This window comes from Sinocyclocheilus anshuiensis, unplaced genomic scaffold (genome assembly GCF_001515605.1).
Source record: "Sinocyclocheilus anshuiensis isolate Anshui unplaced genomic scaffold, SAMN03320099.WGS_v1.1 scaffold2198, whole genome shotgun sequence".
NCBI classification, from domain to species: Eukaryota; Metazoa; Chordata; class Actinopteri; order Cypriniformes; family Cyprinidae; genus Sinocyclocheilus; species Sinocyclocheilus anshuiensis.
Window position 1 is genome coordinate 432,060 of NW_015560625.1, and position 10,594 is coordinate 442,653.

At 36.6% G+C, this 10,594-nt stretch overlaps 1 protein-coding gene across 1 annotated transcript in view; it reads left to right on the plus strand.

The window, feature by feature from the left end:
• LOC107681920 (receptor-type tyrosine-protein phosphatase mu) overlaps positions 1-4,366 on the plus strand; it is a 250,840-nt gene extending 246,474 nt beyond the window's left edge. The window contains exons 30-32 of the mRNA XM_016478293.1: positions 1,291-1,440; positions 3,151-3,324; positions 4,157-4,366. Of these exons, the coding sequence (XP_016333779.1) occupies positions 1,291-1,440; positions 3,151-3,324; positions 4,157-4,366 (534 nt within the window). The remainder of the gene's footprint in view (positions 1-1,290; positions 1,441-3,150; positions 3,325-4,156) is intronic.
• The last annotated feature ends 6,228 nt before the right edge of the window (positions 4,367-10,594 follow it).

Sequence of the window (10,594 nt, forward strand, 5' to 3'; positions counted from 1 at the left end):
GTCCAGCCCGGGGTCGTCACATGTGGTTGCCGCAAGCCCTCCGGACGCTCCTTCGTCGAATCTGCCGGCCGCGCCGTTTTCAAGCCTCTGCTCACTCTAGCCCTCTGGCCGTTCCTCACTCTAGCCCCCGTCCTCTGCTCACTCTAGCCCTCTGGCCGTTCCTCACTCTAGCCCCCGTCCTCTGCTCACTCTAGCCCTCTGGCCGTTCCTCACTCTAGCCCCCGTCCTCTGCTCACTCTAGCCCTCTGGCCGTTCCTCACTCTAGCCCCCGGCCTCCGCTCAATCAAGCCCCGCCGGCCTCCGCTCACTCTAGCCACCGGCCTCCGCTCACTCTAGCCACCGGCCTCCACTCACTCTAGCCGCCGGCCTCTGCTCAATCAAGCCCCGCCGGCCTCCACTCACTCTAGCCACCGGCCTCCGCTCACTCTAGCCACCGGCCTCCGCTCACTCTAGACGCCGGCCTCCTCTCACTCAAGCCCCGCCGGCCTCCACTCACTCTAGCCCCGCCGGCCTCCGCTCACTCAAGCCTCCGCTCACTCTAGCCGCCGGCCTTCCCTCACTCAATCCCGCCGGCCTCCGCTCACTCAAGCCATTGAGTATAAGTCATTATAATCCGTAATTATGTCCCCACTGGATGCAACAAATGCCTCGTTTATAATGGGTTTTAATGTTTTTGTCTCGTCGCTCCGGCCGGACAGGGCATCTCAGTATGGTAGGGGCATAACATTTCCGTCACACGCTTGAGATATTCAGCCAATCACAATGCACTGGATAGCTGGCCAATTAGAGAACACCTCGCTTTTCAGACCGATGAGCTTTGTAAAAATAGAAAAACGTGTTTCAGAAAGGCGGGGAATAGAGGAGCAACAATAATGTACAGTATGTGGAAAATAATGTGTTTTTTGAACCTTAAACCGCATAAACACATTTCATTACACCAAATACACAAAATAATGTTCTTTTCAGCAACATCATATGACCCCTTTAACATTTGTTGAAAACAATTGTGCTGCCCAATATTTTGGTGGAAATGGTTTTATTTTTCAGGATTCACAGATGAATAGAAAGTTCAAAAGAACAGCATTTATTTGAAATTTGAAATTTGCAATAGAAATATTTTGCAACATTATAAATGTCTTTACTGTCACTTTTGATCAATTGTATGTGTCCTTGATCAATAAAAGTTTACATTTCTTTGAAAAAACAACACCATTTAACTTTATGGTTCTGTCATGATTATAGATGTGATAGTCTTCAGTCATACTGGATCTTGTTTCTTGTGTTTGTCAGGAGCAGTATGTCTTTATCCATGATGCCATCTTGGAGGCGTGTCTCTGTGGCGACACCACCATCCCAGCCAATCAGCTTCGCTCCGTTTACTACGACATGAACCGATTGGATCCTCAGACCAACTCCAGTCCAATCAAAGAGGAGTTCAGGGTGAGAGACAAATCAGTCCGCTTGCATGAGTTTCAGAGCTGAAGATATGAAACGCTTTCTGTGTTGCTGCTTTGATTTGATTTTACAAAGTGCTGTGGTGAAGAAATGGTCAAATATGAGCGTCTGTATTGAATATCAGCGCACAGTATTTCAGTATCAGGCCGTTTTAAATGCATTATCAGCACTGATTTGATTTGGCCAGTAATGGAAACAGAAAATATCAGGTTTCTACACTAAACGGTTCATCATCTCTTCTACTGTACACATTTATAGAAAGATCAAAGCTACTGTAAACAAACACACATGGAATATTTGCACTTATTAAAAATGATTTGTCCGATGTTGAGTAAAAATGTTGAGACACAACATAAAAATGATTACGAAAATGATTTTACTCAGTATTTACAAATTACAAATATGTCTTTATACATAATGCATTATGAAGGTATTGATATCTTTTCATACATAACTGTAACCAAAGTTAAAATGCATTATAATATATTAATTAATAATAACTAATGCATTAAAAACACTTTTATAATGCATTATATGTAAAGGTTTCAGGTAAATTGTTACCGCCAAATGTCTATATATTTATTCAAGAAGCAAATTTACTTGTTTTTTGGGGGAAAAAATCATCAAAATGAAGTGAGTTTATGCTTAAAACGAGAACAACTATCTGTGAATGGTGTACGAAAAATTACAAGATAATTTAAAGGGTTATTTTTCTAACCTCATGAGCAAAAATTTAATTTTGATTCATATCTGAGGTCATTTTGCATCTTGCAACTAAACTTAAATCTTGATTTATGAATGTTTAGACACTTGTACTGGAAAACAAGACAAAAATACTGAGGAAGAACATAATTTACAATAAGGTTCATTAGTTAACGTTAGTTAACTACTTTAGTTAACGTGAACTAAGCATGAACAACACTTCTACAGCATTTATTAATCTTATGCAGGTGTCAATTTCAACATTTACTAATGCATTATTAAAATCAAACGTTGTGCTTGTTAACATTAGTTAATGCAAAGTGAACTAACAATGAATTTTCATTAACATTAACAAAGATTAATAAACACTGTAATAAATGTATTGTTCATTGTTTGTTATTGTAAAGTGTTACCATATTTTGCGATGTTTTAATGTCACTTATAAAATGTCAAGTTTTAGCGCGAATGCTGTCTATGTTTATTAAATCAGCTGAAATTTTTAGGTTCATAATGTATTCTTCAGTGCTAATATGTAATTATAAAGCGGAGAGCTCCGGTCCTTGATTCTGATTGGCTGAGCCACGTTCAAAGCTGTTGTAAATTAATCTACAATGTAACATACACCTTTGTTTACGTTTGTGTGTTGCTTGGCAACCACTTTGTTGCAACCACAACTGTTTCTGAGGAGCTACATTGTTTGGTGGAAGAATACTGTTTTTATTAATATCATTACACTTTATTTGCTCTGTTTTATTTTGTGAAACCTTACTACGTATATGGAATAACCGTTTTATAAAAGCAATAAGCCCCGTGAAGCCGTGGTTTACAGTGAATTTATAACAGCTAAGGGGGTTTTAGGCACTTTGCGTCGTGTTAGCTGTTATAAATTCACTGTAAACCATGGCTTCACGGGGCTTATTGCTTTAATAATGCTAGTGTGTCATGGTGGGGATTGTGTGATGTCTAGTGAAGATGACTGCGGTGTGTTGTCAGACGCTGAACATGGTGACTCCGACGCTGCGTGTGGAGGACTGTAGCATCGCTCTTCTGCCGCGCAATCACGAGAAGAACCGCTGCATGGATGTTCTTCCTCCGGACCGCTGCCTGCCCTTCCTCATCACCATCGACGGAGAGAGCAGCAACTACATCAACGCCGCGCTCATGGACGTACGACATTATTAGCATCGCTCACCTCAAAAACAAAAGGGAATGTTATGATTTTAAAAACTGGACTGTAAGAACAATTACATTTCCATTGAACCCGATTCTCATTCCTTCAATGCAAATGCACAATTCACTTATGATACTGTAATATAGTGATTTCTTTATTATTATTGAAATACTAACATGATGTGTCAACATCAAAGATGAAATACTCCGAGGCACTTGTATAAAGGTAAAAAGCCTGGCTAAATCATTAAAAAAGTTAGAAGTGTAGATCTACGTGTTTCGGCTACTATATATATCATTTTTTTTTATGCAAATGCCTTTTCATTTATATGCACTTAATATAACAAAACAAAGTCATCATGTATAGTCCGCAATCAGCAGTCATCAAGCAATATTTGCCTATAGATATTTATACTAATCATTTTAAAACATGCAGTGCAAACAATTATTGAGTTTTTTAATTGATTCATTGAAATGGACAGTTTGAAATGATTCACTGAAAGGAATCAAACTTGCCAACTCTTTTGATTCATCTCTGTCTGAACTCTCTCATATTCATCATGAGATGAGGAAGAAAAAATGAAAATTGAAAAATTTAATAGTTTTCATTTAGATGCATCAGTATAATAGTCATAAATACTGATATTCAATGCATGGATCTCTTTTTTATTCTCATTAGTTTAATATAGAGATTCCTTTTTTATTATTATTATTTCAAATTGATTGCATAACTAAATGCAGCACAACAAACATATGCTTTATCATAAGTATTCTTGATATAATTGGAAGTGATGATGACTAACTCATGCTCTTCGTCTCTTTCTTTCAGAGCTACAAGCAGCCGTCTGCGTTCATCGTTACCCAGCATCCTTTGCCAAACACAGTCAAGGACTTCTGGCGGCTGGTTCTGGACTATCACTGCACGTCTATCGTGATGCTGAACGACGTGGATCCGGCTCAGGTCAGCCCGGTGCCGTCAGGACTTCATTTACTTGATTTCATGTCTCTGAACTGCTGGATTTTCAGAAAATACTTTTAAACTAAACTGTCGCACCAGGTCAGGATTGCATTATTGAGAGCAAAAACACAGAAAAGTCACATTTCATTATCACATTCCAAAAATACGGGTAAATAAAACACTCACAAACATTATAAACACTCCACAACAAATACTTCAAGTTTACCCGCATTCAAAACACAAATAAAAATATACGTATAAAACAGTTTGATTCACTGAACTGAATCAAAATGATCAGCTGCTGAAGTTTAAATGAGTGACTCTATTGAATCATCTCTGTCTGAACACTCTCATGAATCATATTTAATCGTTTTCATTTATATGCACCTTTAAAACAATACATAGTCATAGACAGCAATATATATACACTAAAATACACAGAGATAATGGAACTTGAACATTAATAACTACATCAACGCCGCGCTCATGGACGTACGACATTATTAGCATCGCTCACCTCAAAAACAAAAGGGAATGTTATGATTTTAAAAACTGGACTGTAAGAACAATTACATTTCCATTGAACCCGATTCTCATTCCTTCAATGCAAATGCACAATTCACTTATGATACTGTAATATAGTGATTTCTTTATTATTATTGAAATACTAACATGATGTGTCAACATCAAAGATGAAATACTCCGAGGCACTTGTATAAAGGTAAAAAGCCTGGCTAAATCATTAAAAAAGTTAGAAGTGTAGATCTACGTGTTTCGGCTACACGTCAATTGTTCAAACAAGTCTTCTTAATTAGTAAGCAATCATCGAAGACAGCTGATTAATGTTAATTAATTAGTGGCTAAGTCTCTCCTCTTTATACCAAACATAAAATTCAAAAAGAAAAAAATACAAAAAGAAAAAAAATTAAAAGAGAAAAATAAATAATATAAAAAGTAAAAATAAAATAATGTGTAAACATTTTGAAATTTATTTTAAAACATGCAGTGCAAACAATTATTGAGTTTTTTAATTGATTCATTGAAATGGACAGTTTGAAATGATTCACTGAAAGGAATCAAACTTGCCAACTCTTTTGATTCATCTCTGTCTGAACTCTCTCATATTCATCATGAGATGAGGAAGAAAAAATGAAAATTGAAAAATTTAATAGTTTTCATTTAGATGCATCAGTATAATAGTCATAAATACTGATATTCAATGCATGGATCTCTTTTTTATTCTCATTAGTTTAATATAGAGATTCCTTTTTTATTATTATTATTTCAAATTGATTGCATAACTAAATGCAGCACAACAAACATATGCTTTATCATAAGTATTCTTGATATAATTGGAAGTGATGATGACTAACTCATGCTCTTCGTCTCTTTCTTTCAGAGCTACAAGCAGCCGTCTGCGTTCATCGTTACCCAGCATCCTTTGCCAAACACAGTCAAGGACTTCTGGCGGCTGGTTCTGGACTATCACTGCACGTCTATCGTGATGCTGAATGACGTGGATCCGGCTCAGGTCAGCCCGGTGCCGTCAGGACTTCATTTACTTGATTTCATGTCTCTGAACTGCTGGATTTTCAGAAAATACTTTTAAACTAAACTGTCGCACCAGGTCAGGATTGCATTATTGAGAGCAAAAACACAGAAAAGTCACATTTCATTATCACATTCCAAAAATACGGGTAAATAAAACACTCACAAACATTATAAACACTCCACAACAAATACTTCAAGTTTACCCGCATTCAAAACACAAATAAAAATATACGTATAAAACAGTTTGATTCACTGAACTGAATCAAAATGATCAGCTGCTGAAGTTTAAATGAGTGACTCTATTGAATCATCTCTGTCTGAACACTCTCATGAATCATATTTAATCGTTTTCATTTATATGCACCTTTAAAACAATACATAGTCATAGACAGCAATATATATACACTAAAATACACAGAGATAATGGAACTTGAACATTAATAACACAAACAGTTGAATCAGAGTTCTGAATCAGTTCATTAAAATGGACAGTTTGAACTGAGTCACTGAAATGAATCAAACTTACCAAACTTTAAACCTGTATTTTAGTTCCTCTCATTCCACATCTAACTGCATTCAACACAGGACTGAAGAATACAAGTGTAAAACTTGCATAAATTATAGTGGTTTTTATTATAAACATTATTTTTAATTGTGAAATGTGTTTTACAGATAAACATGCTCACGTTCCTCTCATTCAGCACTTCATGCATGTTTTGACGTTAATTGTCAGAGAAATCGTGCCTTCTGTCCTGATAAATACAGTGTGTGTGTGTGTGTGTGTGATTGGTTGTGTGTGTGTGTGTGTGTGTGTGTGTGTGTCAGATGCTTTGGCGTTCTCTGATTGGTCAGTGGTGTTTGAAGGCGGGGCTTAGTGAAGGGTCGGCTCTGTTCGGCCGTGATGAGGATTCAGCATTTTTATCTACAGTAACTACAGATCATCACTGAATGAACAATCATATGTCATCATTTTCATTCATATGCACTTAATATAACAAAACATAGTCATCATATATAGTCAGCAATCCGAATATTTACCTATAGATATTTATACTAATCATTTTAACACATGCAGTGCAAACAATTATTGAGTTTTTGAATTGATTCATTGAAATGGACAGTTTGAAGTGATTCACTGAAATGAATCAAACTTGCCAACTCTATTGAATCATCTCTGTCTGAACTCTCTCATATTCATCATGAGATGAGGAAGAACATTTTTTTTTTAAATGAAAAATGTAATAGTTTTCATTTAGATGCATCAGTATAATAGTCATAAACAGTGACATTTACCTACAGATATTTATACTGAACTTAATAATACATGAAAAAACACATGAACACTAATGACAATCATTAAAAGTTTTGAATCAATATTTCAACTAATCGATTCATTTAAACTGATCAAACTTACCAACTCTTCTTAAGTTTAAATGAGAGATTCTGTTAAATAAGCCTCATACTCGTCATAAGATGAGGAAGAATCGTATTTAATTTTCATTCATATGCACCTATATAACACACACAGACACTGGCTCATGAACACCAATGATGCAACAGGTGTTGAATCATTTGAATCAGAGTTTTGAATCAGTTCAGTGAAACAGACAGTTTGAAGTGATTCACTTAAATGAATCAAACTTACCGACTCTTTTTCTGCTTATGTTGAATTGAGTGACTCCGTTGAATCATCTCTATCTGAACACCATCATTTTTGTCATGAGACAAGGAAGAATCTTTTAATTTATATTTTCTATTAAATTATATAATCCATTCGTCTATATTTTCATTTATATGCACTTATATAACAATACATGGTCATAATCAGCAATATTTCCCTACTGATATTCATATTAAACATTTTAATACATTGAAAGATCAGACATTTGAATCCAAGTTTTGAATTAATTGAAACAGACGGTCGAAGCGATTCACTGAATGAATCAAACTTGTGAACATGAGTCATTTCTTTCAGTTGTTCATCTGTGAGCGTGTTTACGGTGTTTGTGTGAGTTTGGGAGCAGAAGTGGACGTTTTTACTCGTCAAAGTGAACACACACACACACACACACTTCAGACGGTGAGCGACCGCGTGTCTCGTGCCGCAGACAAACACAACAATGGCAGCCGGCAGTGGAAGAACGAGGCCATCAACCGGAGGATGATGGGAGATTTGAATGGATAACAAACACTCACATACACACACTCACACACACACACACACACACACACACACACACACACACACACCCCGACACCCACCTCTAACTGCATTCAACACAGGACTGAAGAATACAAGTGTAAAACTTGCATAAATTATAGTGGTTTTTATTATAAACATTATTTTTAATTGTGAAATGTGTTTTACAGATAAACATGCTCACGTTCCTCTCATTCAGCACTTCATGCATGTTTTGACGTTAATTGTCAGAGAAATCGTGCCTTCTGTCCTGATAAATACAGTGTGTGTGTGTGTGTGTGTGATTGGTTGTGTGTGTGTGTGTGTGTGTGTGTGTGTGTCAGATGCTTTGGCGTTCTCTGATTGGTCAGTGGTGTTTGAAGGCGGGGCTTAGTGAAGGGTCGGCTCTGTTCGGCCGTGATGAGGATTCAGCATTTTTATCTACAGTAACTACAGATCATCACTGAATGAACAATCATATGTCATCATTTTCATTCATATGCACTTAATATAACAAAACATAGTCATCATATATAGTCAGCAATCCGAATATTTACCTATAGATATTTATACTAATCATTTTAACACATGCAGTGCAAACAATTATTGAGTTTTTGAATTGATTCATTGAAATGGACAGTTTGAAGTGATTCACTGAAATGAATCAAACTTGCCAACTCTATTGAATCATCTCTGTCTGAACTCTCTCATATTCATCATGAGATGAGGAAGAACATTTTTTTTTTAAATGAAAAATGTAATAGTTTTCATTTAGATGCATCAGTATAATAGTCATAAACAGTGACATTTACCTACAGATATTTATACTGAACTTAATAATACATGAAAAAACACATGAACACTAATGACAATCATTAAAAGTTTTGAATCAATATTTCAACTAATCGATTCATTTAAACTGATCAAACTTACCAACTCTTCTTAAGTTTAAATGAGAGATTCTGTTAAATAAGCCTCATACTCGTCATAAGATGAGGAAGAATCGTATTTAATTTTCATTCATATGCACCTATATAACACACACAGACACTGGCTCATGAACACCAATGATGCAACAGGTGTTGAATCATTTGAATCAGAGTTTTGAATCAGTTCAGTGAAACAGACAGTTTGAAGTGATTCACTTAAATGAATCAAACTTACCGACTCTTTTTCTGCTGATGTTGAATTGAGTGACTCCGTTGAATCATCTCTATCTGAACACCATCATTTTTGTCATGAGACAAGGAAGAATCTTTTAATTTATATTTTCTATTAAATTATATAATCCATTCGTCTATATTTTCATTTATATGCACTTATATAACAATACATGGTCATAATCAGCAATATTTCCCTACTGATATTCATATTAAACATTTTAATACATTGAAAGATCAGACATTTGAATCCAAGTTTTGAATTAATTGAAACAGACGGTCGAAGCGATTCACTGAATGAATCAAACTTGTGAACATGAGTCATTTCTTTCAGTTGTTCATCTGTGAGCGTGTTTACGGTGTTTGTGTGAGTTTGGGAGCAGAAGTGGACGTTTTTACTCGTCAAAGTGAACACACACACACACACACACTTCAGACGGTGAGCGACCGCGTGTCTCGTGCCGCAGACAAACACAACAATGGCAGCCGGCAGTGGAAGAACGAGGCCATCAACCGGAGGATGATGGGAGATTTGAATGGATAACAAACACTCACATACACACACTCACACACACACACACACACACACACACACACACACTCTCACACATGCATCCTCACACACGCATCCTCATACTCACACTCTTACATACACACACTCACACACATCCTCACACACACAAACACTCTCACATACACACACATCCTCACACTCTCACATACACACACTCTCTCAAACGCATCCTCACACACACATCCTCACACTCACACACTCTCACATACACACACACTCATCCTCTTACTCTCACACACACATCCCACACTCACATACACACACTCTCACACACGCATCCACGGGCCTCTGCAGGTGGAGTTTGTGTCGGCTGATCTGGAGGAGGACATCATCAGCAGGATCTTCCGCATCTACAACGCCGCACGGGTGTGTAACCAACTCAGACACACACACACACACACACTGTCACATAATCTCCTTAAACTGTCAGAATCCTCACCCGTGACATCAGCTGAACCTGACGCAGAATTAAGCAGTGACCTCTGTGACCCCGACCCTGACCCGCGACAACAACACACTTACACACACTTCTCTCACATTCATGTTGACTTACTGTTCTCGTAATGTTTACCCTGGTAAAAGTTTGAAGTCTTACATGACATGACGTGTGTGTGTGTGTGTGTGTGTGTGTGTGTGTGTGTGTGTGTGTAAATCAAATCCAATAAAATTTTTACTAAACGTGATGTACAAACTAAAATAAAAATGTATTAAAAACTATATAGACATAATAAAAAAGAAGTAAAAATTAATGAAACACACAAAATAACATTGTAATTAAAGTTAATGAATCAAAATAACTAAAACTAAAACTGAAATAAAATTATGAAAATTATAATTATAAATAA